This window comes from Mustelus asterias, unplaced genomic scaffold, assembly GCF_964213995.1.
Source record: "Mustelus asterias unplaced genomic scaffold, sMusAst1.hap1.1 HAP1_SCAFFOLD_79, whole genome shotgun sequence".
In the NCBI taxonomy this organism is placed as follows: domain Eukaryota; kingdom Metazoa; phylum Chordata; class Chondrichthyes; order Carcharhiniformes; family Triakidae; genus Mustelus; species Mustelus asterias.
Genome location: NW_027590137.1, coordinates 1190542 through 1215099, shown reverse-complemented (window position 1 = coordinate 1215099; position 24558 = coordinate 1190542). Strand labels below are relative to the sequence as shown.

The following is a 24558-nucleotide window of genomic DNA, read 5'->3' as shown; positions in this document are numbered from 1 at the left end:
CTATTATTGCTACCAAAGTGGATAATCTCACATTTATCCACATTATACTGCATCTGCCATGCAGATGCCCACACACTCAGCCTGTCCAAATCACGCTAAAGCATCTCTGCAGCCTCCTCACAGCTCACCCTCCCACCCAACTTTGTATTATCTGCAAATTTGGAAATAATACATTCCGTTCCCTCTTCCAAATCATTAATATATAATGTGAAGAGTTGGGGTCCAAGCACATATCCCTGCCAAACCCCACTAGTCACTGACTGCCAATCAGAAAAAGACTCATTTATGCCAACTCTTCGCTTCTTATCTGCTAACCAGCTTTCTATCCATCTCAAGACATTACCTGCAATCCCATGTCCTTTAACTTTACATAGCAGTCTGTTATGTGAGACCTTGTCGAAAGCCTTCTGAAAGTCTAAATAAACCACATCCACTGGTTCTCCTCGGTCAACTCTATTACTTACATCCTTACAAAATTCCAATAGATTCGTCAAGCATGATTTCCCTTTTGTAAATCCATGCTGTCTTTGTCTGATTATACCACTGCCTTCCAAATGCCGAGTTGTGAAATCCTTGATAATAGACACCAGCAACTTCCCCAGTACCAATGTTAGGCTCACTTGTCTATAGTTCCCTGTTTTCTCTCTCCCTCCCTTTTTGAATAGTGGGTTTACATTAGCTACCCTCCAATCTGCAGGAACTATTACCGATTCCAAAGAATTTGGGAAAATAACCACCAATGTATCTACTATTTCCAGGACCACTTCCTTAAGTACTCTGGGATGAAGCTTATCTGGACCTGGAGATTTATCCACCTTCAATCCCATCAATTTCCCCAAAAACTTCTCAACTGATGCTGATTTCCTTCAGCCCCTGACTAAAATATGTTTCTCTCAGCCCATCTGGTATATTATTCATGTCTTCCTTTGTGAAGACTGAAGCAAAGTACCAATTTAATTCCTCAGCCATTTCTTTATTCCCCATTATGAATTCTCCCATTTCTAACATTTGTTTTTGTCAATCTTTTACATATCTATAGAAACTTTTACAGTCAGTTTTTCTATTCCCTGCTACCTTACTTTCATACTCCATTTTTCCCTTAATCAATCCCTTGGTCCTCCTTTGCTGAATTTTAAACTGTTCCCAATCCTCGGATCTATTGCTTTTTCTTGCCGATTTGTATGCTTCTTCCTTGAATCTGATACTACCTCTAATTTCCCTTGTAAGCCATGGCTTGGCCACAATTCCCGTACCACTCTTGCGCCAAACAGGAAAAAACAACTTCTGGACTATGTACATTGCCCACAGACTTCTCTCGGCTGCAAACATCAACTGCAGCCTGGGAGTGGGTGAAGCTGTTTAAAACCTGTTGCTCAGTTTGCTGTGCTATCCGGTCACTAGGACCCAGTTGGGAGCAGAAAACGCCGAAGCCCCTCCCACTCACTGTTGCGTCACTAAGATCCCAGCGCATGCGCTCCGCTCCCTGCTGAATCAAGATGGTGGCTCTTAACCTGAGCCTCGTCCCGGGAAAAAGGCCTGAAGCTGCAAACACGGGACCTGCGGATTACTATTAGAGGTTTGAGATCTTCACCAGATATTTAGAAACCCTCTCCGTCCATCTGCCGGTTCCAATCATCCCTCCATGTATCCGCATCCTTACCGGTTGCTGATGAGACAGACGAATGTCTCTCCCCATTGCCATCATCCACGCTGCGCATGCGTCAAACACTGTTTCACTGCGCATGCACAACTCTCCTGTGCTGGGGATAGGGGACATTCCCCACCGCGAGGAATGGTGGGTAAAGCGCACGCCATCGAAACTGCTCATTTGTGAACAGTGAGCTTTTTTTGCTGCGATGTAAAAATTAGGGATAGGGGTGCAGTCAATAACATTAGGAATCAAATTATACTGTAATCTAAGTACTCAAGGCATCCATTATCCACCAGAAAGTAGGGGAATGGAAATTCTCGACCAAAGTATCTGAAATTGATACATAATGAGGAGGAAGTCGATCCGTATCTTTAATGAACATCAACACGCAAAAATGGAACTTAATGACTTTTAAACAGCTTGCCCTCTTGACATAGAAGTGTCATAATGGGAAATGTGTGTGATGGATAGAGCTGTTTCTGGGGCACAGGGGATTGTGGGATCCACGGCCCCGTTAAACAGCAGCTATTGGTATGTGTTTCATTAGAGGAGCATCAGTGACTGCAAACTTTGTTTCTGTCTCCATAGATGCTGTCTAACCTGATGAGTATTTCCAACGTTTTCTCTTTTCATTTCAGATTTCCAGCAGCTGCAGTGTTTTCATTTTGTTTAGTTGAAGGCGTTGCTCATGGAACTGAATCTGGAAACAAACGGACCATTTAAAGCTGTGTTTCAAGTAAGGAAAAAGTAGTTCTGTCGGGGATTTTCATTAAATTTACATTTGGAAAATTTTCAAATTAATAACTGGAACATGGACATTACTAGAATTATCAGCAATTGGCTAAACCTCCTTTGACAGCAGCTTCCAAAACTACACACCTCTTCCCCAACATGGATAAGGGCAGTTTGTGCACAGAAACCCCACTACCTGCATTTACTCTTCAGAATCACACACTATTCTGACTTGGTAGTTTACTGCTCTGCCTTCACTATCACTCGGCCAAAATCCTAAAACGTATTTCCGAGCAACACAGTACAGTGGCACAGGGTGGCACAGTGGTCAACACTGCTGTCTCACAGCACCAGGGATCCAGGTTCGATTCCAGCTTTGGGTGACTGTGTGGAGTTTGCACATTCTCTCTGTGACTGCATGAGTTTCCTTCAGGTGCTCCGGTTTCCTCCCACACCCCCAAGGTGTACAGGTTAGGTGGATTGGCTACGCTAAATTGCCCCTTAAATGCAGGAGGATGCAGGTTACTTCAGGATTACAAGTTGTTTTAAGATTTTAGATTGAAAACGACATTTGGAGGTGATAGTTTTCCTGCATCCTTTGAGTTGGTGAAGGTTGTGGTTTGGCAGGTTCTGTCAGTTCTTGTCCAGTTGTAGATGTATAAAGTCCTTACCATTCATTCCCTCCCTGTTTCATCTCTATCTTTCTCCTCCCATTGAGGCTGAATTCTTGTGTAGATCTGGATGGGTGACAGGTTTCCTGCATTGAAGGACATTAACAAACCATTTGGGTTTTTAATCACAATCCAGCAGCTTCCGGAGTCACGTCTTCCTTGTGCCGGCTCCACAAATTACCAGATTCATTCAGCTCAATTTCACAACCTGCCTTTGTGTTTATCACTGTTTTTTCTCCTCTTTAAATTAATTTGCAGCCTTGAGAAATCCATGAGCCATGTACATATTCAGTGTGAGAGATTGCAACCCCTGAAGGAACTGCTTCTCCACTTTTAGTTACACTTCTGTTCTGCCCCATGCTCCAGTGAAGGAGACTGGGGAGGGCAGAGGATCTTTTCCTGGACCTGTTCTTGGGGCTGGTTAAAACAGTAATTTGTAGTTCAGCAGAGGGTAACTTGGCTGTGGGCTCCTCTTCTGTGGTTTCACAGTAACTTCATTACAGTGTTACTGTCAGCTTTACTTGTGACTAATAAAAATAAACTTTAACTTTCTTGTCCGTGCTCGTGTGGTCCTGGAGAGGGAGCAGACAGTGTCGACTGGAACACTCGATATCTTCCACAACTCAGGGGACAGAGTGTCTCACAAACACTGGAAACAAAGTTCTGGTTCAGTTCAGATGGAAGTTCGATTGGACCACAAGATTTGGGGAAACAAGATTTGAAATAATATTCCATGGAAACTAGATTGTTTGTTGTGAATTTCTGTCCTGTGCTGACAGTGATACCGACTCTGTCAATGTCTTTTACAAGGTCCACAAGGGTGATGAATTGCAGATGGGAAATGGAAACCAAACATCACATCATCTGACAGAGTCACTCAATTCATCAGAACCTGAATACCATCGACCTTTAAATGTGGAAGGAGAAATGTTTGTCTGTTCTGGCGGTGGGGAACAATTTCAAACATCAGTGTGACTGGAAAAGCACCGAGACACAGACCTGAGTGAGAGTGAACTGACTGGAAAGAGCTTTAACCAGTTACACAGCCTGAAAGAAACATCACACCATTCACAGCAGAGAACCATAACACCATAAGAATTAGGATCAGAATTAGGCCATTGGACTCATCGAGTCTGCTCCTCCATTCAATGAGATCACGGCTGATCTGATATGACAATCCAATTTTCTGCCTTGTCCCATAACCCTTAATAGCCTTACTTAGAAGCAATACACATGTTGTGTGTGGACAAGGCTTGAACAGACAAGAACACCTGCACCATGGAGAAACCATGGAAATGTGGGGACTGTGGGAAGGGATTCAGTTACCCATCGCTGCTGGAAACGCATCGGCGCAGTCACACTGGGGAGAGACCATTCACCTGCTCCATGTGCAGGAAAGGATTCATTCAGTCATCCCACCTGCTGACCCACCAGCAAGTTCACATTGAAGAGAGGCTTTTTAACCAGGCTGACGGTGATCACAACTCTGAAAGCCCTGAGGACCTGGTCACGCACCAATCTATTCACACCGAGAAACAGTTCTGCTGCTCTTACTGTGGGAAGTTATTTAAGCGATCACAGAATCTAATTGAACACAAACGCACTCATACTGGGGAAAGGCCGTTCACCTGCTCTGTGTGTGGGAAGGGATTTACACGATCATCCCACCTCACTACACACCGACTGGTTCACACTGATAACAGACCTTTCAAATGTTCCGAATGTGAGAAGAGTTATAAAACCATAAGTGATCTGCTGATACACCAGCGAGTTCACAATGAGGAGAGGCCATTCAGATGTACAGTGTGTGGGAAGGGATTCACTCTGTTATCCAGCCTCCAGAAACACCAGAGAGTTCACACTGGGGAGAGGTCGTTCACCTGCTCCTTGTGTGGAAAAGGATTCATTTATTTAACCAGCCTCAGATCACACCAACTTGTTCACTCGGATAAGAAACCTTTCAAATGTTCTGAATGTGAGAAGAGCTTTAAGACCTCAAGTATTCTGCTGAGGCACCAACAAGTTCACTCTGGGGAGAGACCGTTCACCTGCTCTGACTGTGGACAGGGATTCACTCGCTCATCCAACCTGCAAACACACCAGCACATTCACACCGGGGAGAAACCGTTCACTTGCTCTGAGTGTGGGAAGGGATTTTCTCACTCATCCCACCTGCTGAGACACCAACATACTCACAATGGAGAGAGACCGTTCACCTTCTCTGAGTGCGAGATGGGATTCACTCAGTCAACCCATCTTCTAACACACCAACAAATTGACAAGTGTCTGGAGGAATTGGATTCTGCTGTTAATCACATCCAGGACTGAACAATGTTCATTCTGAGAGTTGGGGTGTGTTTTTGCTGATGTTAGTGATCGCTATAACTGGGCTGGGGTTTATTACCCTGGATAAATGTCAAATTAACTAATATTGTTTAAGACACAAAGCTGGGACCTTCATTTCTCCAGGATAAGAAAAGATTAATCAATGTCTTGTTACCAATTGCTGCATTTTTGTGGCCCTTTTCTCCTTCCTAGTTCTAGATTATTTCAGTTTTCATACCTTGTTACTCTCCTGGACAAGTCCCAGCTCCCCACACCTTCCAGAGTGTCTTTCCTGGCCTTGGAATCCATGGAAGGCATCAGTAACACATCCGTGATCACCAAACACAAATCACAGTTGTTTGCACTGATCCACTTCTTTCCCCAGTCATTCAGGATGGTGATGTTTGTGGAGCTTTCTCTTGTCCACCACCATTCACGACTGGATGTGGGGGGACTGCAGTTCTGATCTGATCCGTTGTTTGTGGGATCGCTTGGCCCTGCCTGGAACATGCTGCTTCTGCTGTTTAGCATGCTTATAGTCTCATGTTCCAGAGTAATCAGGTTGGAATCTCAGTTTTAGGGTGCCCAGTGCTGCTCCTGACTTGTTCTCCAACACTCCATGTTGATCTAGGGGAGGTGATGACTGGTGGTACTCTTGCTGAACTATTAATCCAGAAACTCACCTAATGATTTGGGGACCGGGTTTCAAATCCTGCCACATCAGTTGGTGGAATTTGAATTCAATGAAAAAAATCTGGAATTAAGAATTTATTGATGACCATGAAACCATTGTTGATTATCGTAAAAACCCATCTGGTTCACTAATGTCCTTTAGGGAAGGAAATCTGCTGTCCTTACCCGGTCTGGCCTACATGTAACTCCCTCTGAAATGGCCTCGCAAGTCACTCAGTTCAAGGGCAACAAGGACTGGGCCATAAATGCTGGCCATCCAGCAATGCCCATTTCCCATGAAGCAATGAAAAAGAATTTCAAGTTGAGGATTCCCAGGATGACTCACTTGCACTGTCCACCTCTGTGCTGCTCCCTCTACTCAGGTCTGAACTGCTGGTAGGACAGCACATTCTGGCAGGAAGAATAAAAGGGAAGCAGATTATCTAAATGGTGAGAGATTGTAGAGCTCTGAGATGCAGAGGGATCTGAGTGTTCTAGAGATTGAATAAACTGGGATTGTTCTCCCTGGAAAGACAGAGGCTGAGGCTCGACCTGATAGACGTTAATAAAATTATGAGGGGTTTGGATAGGGTGAACAGTTGGGAGCTTTTTCCCAGGGCAGAAATGACAATTACAAGGGGACAGATTTCAAGACAAGGGAGAAAGGTTCAGTGGAGATGTTGGGGGAAGGTTTTTTACACAGAGGGTGGTGGGGGCCTGGAATGCACTGCCAAGTGAGGTGGTTGAGGCAGATACCTTAGCGACATTTAAGATTTATCTTGATAAACACATGAACAGACGGGGAATAGAGAGATATAAGCGGTTGGTCTGGAGAGGACAATGTGATCAGCGTTGGCCGAAGGGCCTGTTCCTGTGCTGTTCTTTGTTCTTTGCATGAATCACAAAAAGCGAGTAAGCAGGTAAAGCAAGTAATTAGGAAAGCTATCATTTGTGAGGGGAATTGATTACATAAATATGGAGGTTATGCTTCAGTTATCCAGAGCACCAGTGAGACCACATCTGGAGTACGGTGTACAGTATTGGTCATCTTGTTTAAGCAAGGATGTAAATACATTGGAAGCAGTCGATTGACCAGACTAATGTCAAAAATGTGTGGATTATGGGTAAAGCTTGGACAGGCTAGGTTTGTGTCTGCTGGAGTTTAGAAGAGTAAGATAAATTTGATCGAAACATGGAAGATCCTGAAGGGTCTTGACAGGTTGATGTGGAGAGGATGTTTCCTCTTGTGTGAGAATCTAGAGCTCGGGGTCCCTGTTTAAAAATAAGGGTTTGCACATTTAAAACGGAGATGAGGTGAAATATTTTCTTTCAGAGGGTCGTGAACCTCTGGAACACTTCTGAAAAGGCAGTAGAAGCAGAATCTTTGAATATTTTTAAGGCAGATGTAGATAGATTCTTGGCAAGCAAGTGGGTGATAGATTATTGGGGGTTGGCAGGATGCAGATTTAAGGTTACTATCAGATCAGCCCTGATCTGATTAAATAGTGGAGCAGACTCAAGGGGCCAAATAGCCGAATCCTGCTCCTTGTTCCTGTGAGACATTGGCAGTAAGATACGATTCAAAGTATGACTGTGTCAGCCTGTTGCTTGACTGGACTGTTTGACTGTAGGAATGGTCATGTTTAATAGTTTGTAGCTTAGTTATGGGTAATGATCAAGTAATTGAAGCTTATTAATCAATTAACCTGATGTGATATTCTGCTGAATTGTAATACATTTTTCGTATCATGTAACTGGCTTTGTCTGTAACTGCATCCTTATTTGACAAGTGAAATACATCACATGACCCGAGGCCGGTGTAAAGCTTCACTTTTATACTTTAATTACAGAGTCCTGTGGATCCCATCAACTCTGGATGAGCTGAGGTCTGGAATTGTTAATTCCTCTGCCATTGACAATAACAGTTATACTTGAGTTAGCGACCATATTGTGTGAAGAAATCAGCTGTGAAGTTTCAAACCTTCAGCACTGTGTCGTAAATTAATGTATCCTTTTAACTTGTAATATCTTAAAAGAAGCAGTCACTTTCCTTCAGACTTTATAACTATCTTTGATTTGAAAAATTAAAGATTTTAGTTCTCCAATCAGTTTTCATAGCGTAGTGGTTATTCTGACTAATTACTTAACATTTATCAATTGAATGTATCATACTGTATTTGTGTTTCCTGCTATCTCACCAGCTACAGTCTGGAACTGTTAATTCCTCAGCCATTGACAACAACAATTATACTTGAATTAGAGGCCATATTGTGTGAAGAAACCAGCTGTGAAGTTTCAAACCTTCAGCACCGTGTCATAAATTAGTTTAACCTTTTAATATCTTAAAAGAAGCAGTCACTTTCCTTCACACGCTATAACCATCTTTGGTTTGAAAAATTAAAGGTTTCAGTTTAGTTTTCATCACACAGTAGTTATTCTGACTCATTCGTTTTGAACATTTATCAATTGAATGTATCATACTGTATTTGTGTTTCCTGCTATCTCACCTTTTACACACTGATTTGATGCCACTTTGGATTTCAGATCTGAAGTAACTTTGTAATTTCTGTATTAGTTTAAGGCTGTGTGTCACTTTGTGTCCTTTTAATTAACTGTGTTCCAAGCTCTGGCAACCACTACAAAAACCAGCAAGCACTTTCTTTAACCAAAATATACTGATAGTCACCTGCCCCAATGAGAACTCTACAGGATTTCTACACATCAATTAGACATTAGAGACAATGAACCCAAATGTTAACCATTGGGAGTTGACACCATAAACTTGCTTATCTCAAATAAGTGACAAAGAAGATATCTTTAGGCCTCCCATTGGCTCAGTACGAAGCCATAAAATTTAATAAAATGACAGGAAAGGTTATAGAGTGGGGCAGACTCCGAAAGTAACTGATACATTAGAGGGCCAGCCAGGAGGTTGCAGGAAATGATCGGTAGATGACCATCACCATGAAGAAACCAATCAGAAACTGATTACACACCACCGACATCAATCAGGAACATCTTTTTTGTGTCCAACCAAAGAAACAAAATCAGCTTAACTTCGGGACAACTCAAAAGGGGCAGCTCCCTAAAAGGAGGGGAACCGCCCGAAACAAAAAACAAAGCGGAAAGGAAACTTAAAGCATCAAATTAAAATGTGATTAAAGGGGTCAATAATACACCCCAGTCCCTACAGTGCCCAGCGGGCATGGAAGGCTTCAGTGGTGCCCTTGGACACTGCATGCTCCCTTTCCAGGGACACCTGGCCACGAATATAGCTGCACTAGAGGGGGCAGAGAGTCAGGTTGAAGACCCCTTCGATCGCCCTCTGCCTGGACCTGTAGATGGAATTAAATCAATCAGAGACTGATCATGTGAACCAGAGTTCAGGAACACCATTGATCATGTACAAAGGGCTGTGTCCAGAAAAAGTTAATAAGTATCAGCTTTCAGCTGCCTGGTTCACAGCTCAGAGAAGCTGAGAAGGAAGAAGATAGACAACAGTCTATCTGTATTATGTCACCCAGTGGCGGCATGTAGATGAGAAACAGGAGGGGCAAAGGATAAACACTTGGGGGACACCTAGTGCAGGGGCTTTGGAGAGGAAAGAGAGGTTGGAGATGGGGTAGCAGTTGGCAAAGACTGTGGGATTGAGTGTTTTTTTAGGATTGGTGATGACAGTGGATTTGAAAGTGAGAGGGACAGTGTGAGAGAAAAGAGAGAACCGTCAACAATATCACCTAATGTGGGGAAGTTGGATGATCAGCAGTTTAGTGAGAATAGGGTTGATGGAGCACAAGGTGGGTCTCATGGACAAGATGCAGAGGGCATGAAGGGAGATAGGAGAGAAACTGGAGAAAGCTGTAAGTTCTGGGCTTGGGCAAGATGGAACTTTAGACACGGTTTGTCCCGGTGGGCCAGTGGAAGGGAGGGAAGCAGCAGAGGCAGCTGATCAGATTGTCCCAGTCTCACAAAGAAGCTCCATGAGCTCCTCACACTTGGAGGTGAGGATGGAAGAGACAGGGGAGCATGAGAACCCTTCAAAAGGAAATAACATATGTTAAAGGAGTTAAAAGATTAAACACTGTTAACACAAAGCTAATTTATTGAAATTATTTGTGAATTCGCTGGTGTCTCAGCAGGTTGGATGACTGAGTGAATCTCTTCCCACACTTGGGGCAGGTGAACGGCCTTTCCCTGGTGTGAACTCGCTGGTGTGTCAGCAGGGGGGATGACTGAGTGAATCCCTTCCCACACTGGGAGCAGGTGAATGGTTTCTCCCCAGTGTGAACTCGCTGATGTACAGTGAGGTCAGATGATGTCTTGAACCCAGTGTCACAGTGAGAGCACCTGAATGGTTTCTCGTCAGTGTGAACACGTTGATGGCGCATCAGTTCCCCAGAACTTTTAAAACACTTCTCACAGTCTGGGCATTTAAAAGGTCTCTCCTCAGTGTGAACTCGTTGATGGTGGAGCAGTTGCCGGGAACTTTTGTAGCACTTCCTGCAGTCTGGGCATTGAAATGGTCTCTTCTCATTGTGAACACTCTGGTGATTCAGCAGAGTGGATAATTGAGTGAATCCCTTCCCACACTCAGAACAGGTGAAAGGTCTCTCCCCAGTGTGAATTCGCTGGTGTGTCCGCAGGTTAGATGACCGACTGAACCCATTCCCACACACAGAGCAGGTGAATGGCCTCTCCCCGGTGTGAGTACGCTGGTGCTCAGTGAGTTGAGATGATTGTTTGAACCCAGTCCCACATTGAGAGCATCTGAATGGCCTCTCATCACTGTGAGCACGTTGATGGAGTATCAGGTCCCGGGAACTTTTATAGCACTTCCCACAGACTGGACATTTAAATGGTCTCTCGTCAGTGTGAACTCGCTGGTGCGCCATCAAGTCAGAGGACCGAGCGAATCCTTTCCCACACTCTGAGCAAGTGAATGGTCTCTTCCCAGTGTGAACTCGCTGGTGTCTCAGCAGGTTGCCTGACTGAGCGAATCCCTTCCCACAGTCGGAACAATTGAAAGGTCTCTCTCCAGTGTGAACTCGCTGGTGTTGCAGCAGGCTGGATGAGCGAGAGAATCCCTTCCCACACTTGGAGCAAGTGAATGACCTCTCCCCAGTGTGTCTGGGCCGATGAGTTTCCAGTTCCGATGGAGATCTGAATCCCTCCCCACATTCCCACTGTTTCTCCCCACTGTGAACAGTGCTTTTTCCTTCCATGTTCAAAACTCACAAATATTCAGCTGACAATAAATTGGGTGACTCCATCTGATCCTGATGGGATGTTTGGTTTGAGTTTTCTGATTGGAAATCCTCCGCTTCAGATAATCTGAAATTGATTTTAAACAGAAAAAAGGGGATGAGAAAGAACTCACAAAAGGCAGGTTGTGAAATTGAGCTGAATTAATCTGGTCATTTATGGGGCTGGCACAAGGAAAAAGTGACTATGAAACCTATTTGATCCTTTGTCAGAAGTGAAATGGTCACTAATGTCCTTCAGGGAAAAAAGCCTGCCTCTGGTCTGAGTCTACACAAGGTTCTGACCTCTGCAAGAACACAAGAAATAGGAGCAGGAGGAGGCCATTCAGCCTGTCGAAGCTGCTCTGCCTTTCAACCACATGTCATCATCATATTGAATGATGTAGCACCCTGGGCCAGAGAAATCTATGTTACAAGAGAGACAGAGAGAAAAACAGAGGGAAAGTAGCAAGAGACAGGGGCAAATGGAAGGCATTTTCTCGACCTAGAACTGAACCACAATCTCCTAAGCCCTCAACCTCCACCACCTGGATGGACCAGGGCAGCAAGAGTATGTGGACACCATCACCTGCAAGTTCCCCTCCAAGCTACATAGCATCCGAACTTGTCTGAAATCCTAGGTTCGATAAGCAGAAATGTCCCCCATTTAAATACTAAAGTTAAAGCTAAAGTTTATTTATTCGTCACAAGTAGGCTTTCATCAACACTACAATGGAGTTACTGTGAAATTCCCCTAGTCGCCACACTCCGGCACCTGTTCGGATCAATGCAGCTAACCAGCATGTCTTTCAGACTGTGGGAGGAAACCGGAGCACTCGGAGGAAACCCACGCAGGCACGGGGAGAACATGCAAGCTCCACGCAGACAGTGACCCAAGCCGGGAATCGAACCCGGGTGCCTGACGCTGTGAGGTGGCAGTGCTAACCACTGTGCCGCCCATGGCACATATATTGATGAATGCTGATCTACAAACAAATGCTCACTGAAATACAATGCTTCATTTTAAGATGCACCAAGATTGTAAATGTCTTATCCTTGTTTTCCTCCATGGTTGCAATCATCCCAATCTCTGTAATCTCCTCCAGGCCCACACCCTCTGAGATCTCAGCACTCATCTAATTTTGACCACTTGAGCATTCCTGATTTTAATCGTTCCATCATTACTGATTTTGCCTATTTCAGAAGCTCTGGAATTTCCTCCTTAAACCTCTCTGATTCGCCACCTTATTTTTCTCAGTTAAAATTCTCCTTAAAAGCTAATATCTCGTCATGTGGCTCAATGTCAATTGTTATTTCATAACCTTTCTCTGAAATGTCTTTAAAAGTTTAATTCTATTCATGCACAATATAAATCCAAATAATGGTGACTGCCCTGGATATATATCATTGTTCTGCCTCATCAGTAAGAAACTGGAAGTGACAGAGTGAAGCAGGTTGATGGAGATTCTCACTTGGAGATAATCAAAATTGTTGCCCCCAACAAAGGTGGCGGCGATGGACACATTCTGCTGCTACTGCCCCGAACAAAGATGAGGCCGCGCATGCGCGCTGCTGCTAATGCCTGGATAAAGATAGCGGCCGCTGAACCCAGCTCTGTGAGAAAGCTGCGGCCCCTGCTGCAGGGAGGGGGCAACGGTTCACGGGAAACGATGGGATATTTTTCCGCATTTGCGGTTTGTGTAACGTGTTTACGGAACGTATCCAGTCACTCACCTGATCCGTGGTTCCCTTCGTCTCGCCATTCTCTCCGTTACGGATGGCAGGTCCAAAGAAAAAAATCTTGTCTCCGTCGCCATTAACTGGACTGCGCATGCTTCACTCACAGCCAAGCCCCGCCCCCTCATTCACTCTAATTGCTTGGAGGACCAGCCGCTCCCGATCGGTCCTCCAACCCCGCCCTCTCTCCCTATTGGCCCCAAGCTGCTGTCAATCACTCGCCAGGCAGTGTGAGGTATCCAGGAGAGATCAATGTCGGGGGGCGTGGGCGTGTTCAGTGCAATCTGGATTCTCAGCACAGCAGCAGGAAACCTTTCCTCTTGTTTGGCTGCTCTAAGAAAATCTCCACGCAGTCAGTTCTGGATACAAGGTCTGTTCCTCTAGAATCATAAAATCCCGACAGTGCAGAAGGAGGCCATTTGGCCCATCAAGTCTGCACCAGGCCCCATCCCCACAACCCCATGCATTCACCTTGCTAGCCACCACCCCTCCCCCCCCCCCTCTCCAAACACCAAAGGGCAATTTAGCATGGCCAATCCACCTTACCTGCACATAGAACATAACAGCGCAGTACAGGCCCTTCATCCTCGATGTTGTGCCGACCAGTGAAACCAATCTAAAGCCCCTCTAACCTACACTATTCCAATATCATCCATATGTTTATCCAATGACCATTTAAATGTCCTTAATGTTGGCGAGTCCACTACTGCTGCAGGCAGGGCATTCCACGCCCTTACTACTCTCTGAGTGAAGAACCTACCTCTGATATCTGTCCTATATCTATCACCCCTCAATTTAAAGCTATGTCCCCTCGTGCTAGCTATCACCATCTGAGGAAAAAGTCTCTCACTATCCACCCTATCTAATCCTCTGATCATCTTGTAAGCCTCTATTAAGTCACCTCTTAACCTTCTCTCTAACGAAAACAACCTCAAGTCCCTCAGCCTTTCCTCATAAGACCTTCCCACCATACCAGGCAACATCCTAGTAAATCTCCTCTGCACCCTTTCCAATGCTTCCACATCCTTCCTATAATGCGGTGACCAGAACTGTACGCAATACTCCAAGTGCGGCTGGACCAGAGTTTTGTACAGCTGCAACATGACCTCCTGGCTTCGAAACTCAATCCCTCTACCAATAAAAGCTAACACTCCGTACGCCTTCTTAACAACCCTATCAACCTGGGTGCCAACTTTCAGGGATCTATGCACATGGACACCGAGATCTCTCTGTTCATCCACACTACCAAGTATCTTACCATTAGCCCAGTACTCTGTATTCCTGTTACTCCTTCAAAAGCGAATCACCTCACACTTTTCCGCATTGAACTCCATTTGCCTCCTCTCAGCCCAGCTCAGCAGCTTATCTATGTCCCTCTGTAACCTGCAACAACCTTCTGCACTCCACAGCTCCACCAACTTTAGTGTCATCCACAAATTTACTAACCCATCCTTCTGCGCCCTCATCCAGGTCATTTATAAAAATGACAAACAGCAGTGGCCCCAAAACAGATCCTTGTGGTACACCACTAGTAACTGAACTCCAGGATGAACATTTCCCATCAACCACCACCCTCTACCTTCTTACAGCTAGCCAATTCCTGATCCAAACCGCTAAATCACCCTCAATCTCATGCCTCCGTATCTTCTGCAATAGCCTACCGTGGGGAACCTTATCAAACGCATTACTGAAATCCATATACACCACATCAACTGCTTTACCCTCATCCACCTCTTTGGTCACCTTCTCAAAAAACTCAATAAGGTTTGTGAGGCACGACCTACCCTTCATAAAACCGTGTTGACTATCCCTAATCAAATTATTCCATTCCAGATGATTATAAATCCTATCTCTTATAATCCTTTCCAAAACTTCGCCCACAACAGAAGTAAGGCTCACTGGTCTATAATTGCCAGGGTTGTCTCTACTCCCCTTCTTGAACAAGGGGACAACATTTGCTATCCTCCAGTCTTCTGGCACTATTCCTGTAGGCAATGACGACATAAAGGTCAAAGGCAAAGGCTCTGCAATCTCCTCCCTAGCCTCCCAGAGAATCCTGGGATGAATCCCATCCGGCCCAGGGGACTTATCTATTTTCACACTATCCAGAATTGCTAACACCTCCTCCTTATTAACCTCAATCCCATCTAGTCCAATAGCCTGTATCTCAGTATTCTCCTCGACAACATTGTCTTTTTCCTGCGTGAATACTGACGAAAAATATTCATTTAGCGCCTCTCCTATCTCTTCATGCTCCACGCACAACTTCCCACTACCGTCCTTGACTGGCCCTAATCTTACCCTAGTCATTCTTTTATTCCTGACATACCTATAGAAAGCTTTAGGGTTTTCCTTGATCCTACCTGCCAAAGACCTCTCATGTTCCCTCCTGGCTCTTCTTAACTCTCTCTTTAGGTCCTTCCTGGCTAACTTGTAACTCTCAAGCGTCCTAACTGAGCCTTCACGTCTCATCTTTATATAAGTCTCCTTCTTCCTCTTCACAAGAGATTCAACTTCTTTAGTAAACCACGGTTCCCTCACTCGACCACTTCCTCCCTGCCTGACAGGTACATACTTATCAGGGAAACCCAGTAGCTGTTCCTTGAACAAGCTCCACATTTCAATTGTGCCCATCCCCTGCAGTTTCCTTCCCCAACCTACGCATCCTAAATCTCACCTAATCGCATCATAATTTCCTTTCCCCCAACTATAATATTTGCCCTTCAGTATATACCTATTCCTTTCCATCTCTAAAGTAAACATAACCAAATTGTGGTCACTATCACCAAAGTGCTCCCCTACCTCCAAATCTAACACCTGGTCTGGTTCATTACCCAGTACCAAATCCAATGCGGCCTTGCCTCTTGTTGGCCTATCCACATACTGTGTCAGGAAACCCTCCTGCACACATTGGACAAAAACTGACCCATCTAAAGTACTCGAACTATAGCTTTTCCAGTCAATATTTGCAAAGTTAAAGTCCCTTTAGCACTGCCCAGTATGTGTGCCCCTATTACACTGTACAGCACTGCCCAGTATGTGTGCCCCTATTACACTGTACAGCACTGCCCAGTGTGTATGTCCCAATTATATTCCGCAGCCAGCAGCCAACACAATGCAAGGATTGATTTGTTCCTGCCGTTGACAGCTTGTATGTTGTAAATCTTTCCTTGTACTTGTTACTTTCAATTCATCACCTTTCTCAGAAGATATCCCACAATGGCAAAAACATTGTAAAACTCCAATAGTGCAATGAAAGTACAGTACACATTCCATTTGATACACACCAGCAGTTCACATAGGTAAATGGTAAAAAATAATGGAGATACAGGCAACACTCGTGACAATTAATAAGTTGATATATAACACTTGAGAACACAAGATCATGGGAAATAGGAAATAGGAGCCAGAGTAGGCCATTCGGCCATCAAGCTCTATTATTAAATGAGCTTATGCTGATCCATCTCTTTGGACATCATTCTATACCAAATTTGTTAAAAGCATACAGAAATAATTATCCATAACTTTATTTTAATTTCAGCCCAGGGAGGAGGGAGTGTGTGTGGGATGGGTATTTACAGATTTGGGGGAACAACAGACAGAAACATGTTCCAGAGAAGCTAGAATTGTCTGTTCTGCATCTTAATGCTGGACTGACACTGGTTACATTTTAAAATTCCTTTTACGGAATTTATTAAAAGAACATTTGCATACAGGAAATTCAAATCAAACATCACATCAGATCCTGATATTATTCATCAGGATCTGAATATCATCAGCCTTAGGATGGAGAAAAACTTCATTTTCCAGATTCAATCTGTGGAAAAACCTTCCAAACATCAATGTGATTAGAAAAAGCACCGAGATATACACCTGGGTGTTGCACTGAAGTGAGTTTTGATTAGTTTCACAACCTGAAAAAAAACATTGTTCCAGTGACAGCGGGGGACTCGATAGTAAACCTATTCTGTATGTGAACGGCGCTGACTGTCCAACCTGGAGAGACACAAGAGCTCTGGCTGTATGAAGACACCATGGAAATGTGAGGATTTTGGTAAAGGATTCAATTATCCATCCCATCTGGAAAACCACTGACACAGCCACATTGGAGAAATCGTGGAAATGTGAGGACTGTGGTAAAGGATTCTATTACCCATCCCTGAAAATCAGATGAGACCTTCAACCATGGCCCCATCTGCCCTCTTAGTTGGGTGTAAAACTTCCCAGGATGTTATTCCAAAGAGCGGAGAAGTTTATTGCTTAATATTTATCCCTCAACAATCATCACTGAACAGATTCTCTGCTCACAATCACATGTGTGTGGGATCTTGCTGTGCACAATTTGGGGACTGCATTTCCTGCACTAAGGCATTGATTACACTTCAAAGAACTTCATTGGCTGTAAAAGCACTTTGGGACACCCTGAAGTTGTGAAAGGCGCTATTATAAATATAAATCTTCCATTAAAAAAGGAGAAAAGACCCAACAATGGAACAGTCAGTAACAGGACATCAATCAGTCTCCTCTTAGTGAAATCAAGGACTCCAACACTGAGTTTGTCACAAAGCTGATTTAATTATATACAGATTAATAAACTCTAGCCCAGTTCCAGGGATTATTAACGTCAACTGAAAAAAAAACTCCAAATGTCAGAATGAACACAGTTGAGTCCTGGATGTGATTAAAGCAGAATCCAACCCCTGGAATCACCTGTTATCTCACTGGTGTGTCTGCAGGGTGAATGAGAATAAATTGCTTCTCTCACACACTGCAGGTGAAAGGCCTCTCCAGTATCTGTGGGTTGGTGTCTCAGCAGATTACTTTTTTCATATTAATTTACAGGATGTGGGCATCTCTGTCCACATCCCATTCCGAGGAGATTATCACCTCCAGCGATCAGCGGAGATCAGTATTTCCTTCATCCGGGATCTTACCTATTACAGGTTGTATGTCTTTTATGTATCATATCTAAACTATTGCTTCTGAATAACTGAGTGAAAAATCACCGATGACTTCTATCCATTTTTCAAATGCTCAGGCCAGCATTTATTGCCCCTTCCTCATTACTCTGTGAAGGTGGTGGTGAGCTGCCTTCTTCAATCACTGCAATCCCTATGGTACAGGTACACGGTGCTGTTAGGGAGGGAGCTTTTAAACCTCTTCTCACAGTCCAAGCATTTAAACAGTCTCTTCTCAATGTGAACAAGTTGATGTTCACTGAGATACAATGACTGAGTGAATCCCTTCCCACACATGGAGCAGGTAATCAGCCTCTGCTCAGTGTTGTGCTTGTGTTGCAGCAGATCCATTGCACTTTTAAATCTCGTCACAATCAGAACATCAAAACCATGTATTTTTCGGTCTGAACAAGTTGATGTGAAATAAAGCTGCTTAACTGATTGAATCCCTTGTCACACACGGAGCAGGTGAACATGCTCCCTCAGTGGGAGTGCACTGGTGTTTTAGCAGGCTGGATGACACTGAATCCCTTCCCACACTCAAATCAGAGGAATGGCCTCCCACCCAGTGTGAACCCGCAGGTGTTCAGTGATTTGGGATGAAGTAGTGAATCAGTTCCCAGATGAAGAGCAGCTGAACAGCCTCTCTCAGTGGGAGTGGTTTGGTGTCTCTGCAGATTCCCTGCACTTTTAAAGCTCTTTCCACAGTCAGAGCATTTAAACGGTCTCTTATCAGTGTGAACAAGCTGATGGTTGCTGAGCTGTGATGACTGAGTGAATCCCTTCCCACACACAGAGCAAGCAAACGGCCTCTCCCCTGTGTGAAGAGGCTGGTGTTTCATCAGTTCATTTCTGCTTTTAAACCTCTTCCCACAGTCAGAACATTTACAGGGTCTCTCATCGGAGTGAACAATTTTGTGTCTTCTGAGGTAGGATAAACATGTGAATCCCTTGCCACATAAGCAGCAGGTGAAAGGTTTCTCCCCAGTGTGAAGACTCTGGTGTTCACTGAGGTGAGATGTTGTAGTGAATCCCTTCCCACACTCAGCGCAGGTGAATGGTCTCTCTCCAGTGTGGATGTGCTGGTGTCGAAGAAGATGGGATGATTTAACAAATCCTTTCCCACAAAAGGAGCAAACAAACGGTCTCTCCCCAGTGTGAACACGCTTGTGTTCAGTGAGGGTGGAATACTGCCTGAAATGTTTCCCACACTGAGAGCAGCTGAATGGTCTCTCCCCAGTGTGAACACGCTTGTGTTCAGTGAGGTGGGAAGCACAAGTGAATCCCTTCCCACACATGGAGCAGGTGAAGGGTTTCTCCCCAGTGTGAACACGTAGGTGTTCAGTGAGGTGAGATACTTGCCTGAAGTTCTTCCCACATTGAGAGCAATTGAATGGTCTCTCGCCAGTGTGAACCCGTTGATGGTGAATTAAACCCTCAGAACTCTTAAAACTGTTCCCACAGTCAGAGCATTTAAACGGTCTGTCCTCAGTGTGAACTCGCTGGTGTGACACCAGGCTAAATGACTGAGCGAATCCTTTACCACACATACAGCAGATGAATGGTCTCTCCCCAGTGTGATAGCGTCAATGAATTTCCAGCTGAGATGGGGTTGTACATACTTTTCCACAGTCTTCACATTTCCACTGTTTCTCCATGGTGCTGGTGTCTTTGTGTCTCTCCAGGTTGGATGATCTGTTAAATCCTCGTCCACACAGAACACGTGTGTGGTTTCACCTGACAGTGAATGGTGTGATGTTTTTCAGGCTGCGTAACTGGGTAAAGCTCTTTCCACAGTCAGTTCACTGGAACAGTCTCACTCCAGTGTGTGCATGTGTCTCGATGCTTCTCCAGTCACACTGATGTTTGAAATCTTTTCCCACAGGCAGAACAAACATTTTTCCTTCCACATTCAAAGGCTAATTGAGTTTAGGTGCTGATAAATCAAATGATTGTAAAATATTCATATGAAATTTGATTTGAGTTTCCAGTCTGTAAATCTTCCCCTTCAAATATCCTGCAAAAGAAGATAACAAAACTACTGTCAGTCCAGGATAGAAATTCTGAACAGACAATTCTAGTTTCTCTGGAACATTTTTTCCGCTTGTTCCCCCAAATCTGTAAATCCCCGTCCCACACACACTCCCTCCTCCCTGGGCTGAAATCCAAACCCATCTCACCATCTCCAACATTCTTTTCCTCCATTCCCAGTTTTCTCCCTCCCTCCCTCTCCTCTGTCTGGATTCAGTTCTGATCAATGACATGTCATTGATGAAGACGAACATCTCGTCAAGACCATCCCCACACCCCCACTTCTCGCCTTCAAACAACCGCACAACCTCCAACAGACCATTGTCCGCAGCAAACTAACCAGCCTTCAGGAGAACAGTGACCACGACACCACACAACCCTGCCACAGCAACCTCTGCAAGACGTGCCGGATCATCGACACGGATGCCATCATCTCACGTGAGAACACCATCTACCTGGTACACGGTACCTACTCTTGCAACTCGGCCAACGTTGTCTACCTGATACGCTGCAGGAAAGGATGCCACGGTTGAGGAGGAACTTATTGAAACTTACAGGGTACAGCGAGGCCTGGACAGAGTGGACGTGGAGAGGATGTTTCCACTCGTAGGAAAAACTAGAACCAGAGGCACAACCTCAGACTAAAGGGACGATCCTTTAAAACAGAGATGAGGAAGAATTTCTTCAGCCAGAGTCATAGAGGTTTACAGCTTGGAAACAGGCCCTTCGGCCCAACTTGTCCATGCCGCCCTTTTCTTTAAAACCCCTAAAGCTAATCCCAATTGCCTGCATTTGGCCCATATCCCTCTATTCTCATCATACCCATGTAACTATCTAAATGCTTTTTAAAAGATAAAATTGTACTCACCTCGACTACTACCTCTGGCAGCTTGTTCCAGACGCTCACCACCTTCTGTGTGAAAATATTGCCCCTCTGGTCACTTTTGTATCTCTCCCCTCTCACCTTAAACCTATGCCCTCTAGTTTTAGACTCCCCTACCTTTGGGAAAAGATATTGACGATCTACCTTGTCTATGCCCCTCATTATTTTATAGACTTCTATAAGGTCAGCCCTCAGCCTCCTACGCTCCAGAGAAAAAAGTCCCAGTCTATTCAGCCTCTCCTTATAACTCAATCCATCAAGTCCCGGTAGCATCCTAGTAAATATTTTCTGCACTCTTTCTAGTTTAATAATATCCTTTGTATAATAGGGTGACCAGAATTACACACAGTATTCTAAGTCTGGCCTTACCAATGTCTTCTACAACTTCAACAAGACGTCCCAACTCCTGTATTCAATGTTCTGACCGATGAAACCAAGCATGCCAGATGCCTTCTTCACCACTCTGTCCACCTGTGACTCCACTTTCAAGGAGCTATGAACATGTACCCCTAGATCTCTTAGTTCTGTAACTGTCCCCAACGCCCTGCCATTAACTGAGTAAGTCCTGCCCTGGTTCAATCTACCAAAATGCATCACCTCGCATTTGTCTGAATTAAACTCCATCTGCCATTCGTCAGCCCACTGGCCCACCAGAGAGTGGTGAATCTGTGGAACTCTTTGCTGCGGAAGGCTATGGAGGCCAGGTCATTGAGTGACCTCAATAGATAAGTTCTTGATTAATAAGTGGATCAGGGGTTATGGGGAAAAGGGAGGAGAATGGGGATGAGAAAAATATCAGCCCATGACTGAATGGTGAAGCAGACTCGATGGGCCGAGTGGCCTAATTCTGCTCCTATGTCTTATGGCCTTTACACTTGGTTACACTTCAGCCCCAGGCTCCTCATGTTTGCATAGAAAATAGAAGCGGAAGGAGACCATTCAGCCCTTTCAACATTCCCTGCCATTCATTATGGTCATGGTTGATCCTCAAATTCAATACCCTTGTCCCACCCATCCCCCCATAATATCCCTTTGGCCCCAAGAGATATATATCTACTCTACTCCCACTTTTGAGGAATGGAGATCCAAAGATTCACGACCCACTGAGAGAAAAATATCTAATCTCTGTCTCTATGGCAACACTTGTTTAAACAGTGACCCCAAGATTCTCCCATAAGAGTAAACAACAGTTCCAACAAGTTGTTGGAAGGTATTTTGAGAGACAGGATCTACAGGCATGCAGAGAGGCAAGGACTGATTAGAAACAGTCAGCATGGCTTTGCAGTGGAAAATCATGTCTCACAAATTTGATTGAGATTGAGTTTTTTGAATGGGTAACCAAGAAGGTAGATGAGGGCAGTGCAGTTGATGTTCTTTACATGGACTTTAGCAAGGCCTTTGACAAGGTATCAAATGGTAAGTTGTTGCATAAGGGTAATCTCACGGGATCCAGGATGAGGTAGCCAACTAGGTACAAAATTGGCTTGATGACAGAAGACAGAGGGTGGTTGTAGATGGTTGTTTTTCAAACTGGTGGCCTGTGACCAGCAGTGTACCTCAGGGATCGGTGTTGGGTCCACTGTTATTTGTCATTTATATTAATGATGTGGATGAGAATTTAGTAGGCATGGTTAGTAAGTTTGCAGATGACGCCAGGATTGGTGGCATAGTGGACAGTGAAGAAGGTTACCTAGGATTGCATCGGGATCTTGATCAATTGGGCCAGTGGGCTGGTGAATGGCAGATGGAGTTTAATTTTGATAAATGCGAGGTGATGCATTTTGGTAGATCGAACCAGGACAGGACTTACTCAGTTAATTGTAGGGCATTGGGGAGAGTTATAGAACAAAGAGATCGAGGGGTACAGGTTCATAGGTAGAGTGGCGAAGAAGGCATTCGGCAGAACATTGAATACAGGAGTTGGGACGTCTTGTTGAAGTTGTACAAGTCATTGGTAAGGCCACACTTGGAATACTGTGTGCAATTCTGGTCACCCTATTATAGAAAGGATGTTATTAAACGAGAAAGAGTGCAGAAAAGATTTACTGGGATGCTACTGGGATTTGATTGTTATAAGGAGAGACTGGATAGACTGGGACTTTTTTTTCTGGAGCGCAGGAGGCATAGGGGTGATCTTATAGAGGTCTATAAAATAATGAGGGACGTAGATCAGCTAGATAGTCAATATCTTTTCCCAAAGGTATGGGAGTCTAAAACTAGAGGGCATAGATTTCAGGTGAGAGGGGAGAGATACAAAGTGCCCAGAGGGGCAATATTTTCATACAGAGGGTGGCGAGTGTCTTGAACAAACAGCCAGAGGTAGTAGTAGAGGCGGGTACAATTTTGTCTTTTAAAAAGCATTTAGACAGTTACACGGGTATGATGGGTATAGAGGGATATGGGCCAAATGCGGGCAATTGGGACTAGCTTCGGGATTAAAAAAAGGGGCAGCATGGACAAGTTGGGCTGAAGGGCCTGTTTCCGTGCTATAAACCTCGATGACTGTGTGACTCCTCTCCACATCCAAGACCTTTTAGGATCTGAAAGGTTTAAATTAAGTTGCCTCTTACTCTTTTAAACTCGAGCAGAGACTGTCTCACTGCTCCTCATCAGACTATCCACCTATTCCAGGTGTTAGTCGACTAAACCTTCTATGAACTTCTAATGCATTTATATTTTTCCTTAAATAAGGAAACCGATAATGTAGACATTGCTCCAGATACAGACTCACCGTGTGCAACTGAAACATAACTTCACTGCTTTTACTCCATTCCCCTCATAACAAATAATAGCTTTCTGAATTACTTGTACCTGGATTTTCTATCGTGATGAATTTTGGATATTTTTTGTTACAGGGGGTTAGAAAGGGAGGATTTACACACAACAAGCTCAAACCAAGAGAAAATGTTGTCTCTTCTGATATGGGCTTTCTGAATGGGATAAGTCGGGAGATGTGAATGGAATGTTTTCACTTGTTGGTTTTTCCATTACTGGGAACCATGAACAGACAACAAATAAATCAAACAGGAAAATAGGAGATGTTTCTTTCTTCAGACAGTTGTTAGAATTTGGAACTCACTGCGACTGGAAGTGGTTGACACAAATACTTTAGATGCTTTCAAAAGGAAAATATATGAGTCTATGAGCGAAAAGGGATTGGAAAAATCAAGTGAAAAGCTGAGATGTGGTGATCAGAATGAGAGGAGACTCATGTGGAGTATAAACTCCAGTACAGACTCGATAAACCGAATGGCCTGTTTGTGTATTGTCACAGACAGAACAAACAATTCTCCTTCCCTGTTCAAAGACAATAACAATCAGCTCCTAATGATCCGAGTGACTGTCAGATCTCAACGTGATGTTTGGTTTGTGTTTTCTTGCTGTAAATCCTCCTTTCCATTATCCTGTAAAGGGAATTTACAAAAGTCATCACTGTCAGTCCAGGATAGATATATTCATAGAATTCCACAGTTCGGAAGGAGGCTATTTGGCCCATCAAGTCAACTCTCCGACAGAGCATCCCACCAAGGCCCCAACAACATAACCCAACTTATTTACCCCACTAATCTCCCTAACCTACACATCCTGGGGTAAGAATGGATAATTTAGCATGGCCAATCCATCTAACCTTTGGACTGAAAGCTAGTGGCGTTTGCTA

General features: G+C 44.3%; 1 protein-coding gene across 1 annotated transcript in view; it reads right to left on the bottom strand.

The window, feature by feature from the left end:
• LOC144483806 (uncharacterized) overlaps positions 1-24558 on the bottom strand; it is a 162745-nt gene that overhangs the window by 85358 nt on the left and 52829 nt on the right. The window contains 4 exon segments of the mRNA XM_078202344.1: positions 4486-4607; positions 6398-6462; positions 10177-11163; positions 19130-19384. Coding sequence (XP_078058470.1) covers positions 4486-4607; positions 6398-6462; positions 10177-11163; positions 19130-19384 — 1429 coding nt within the window.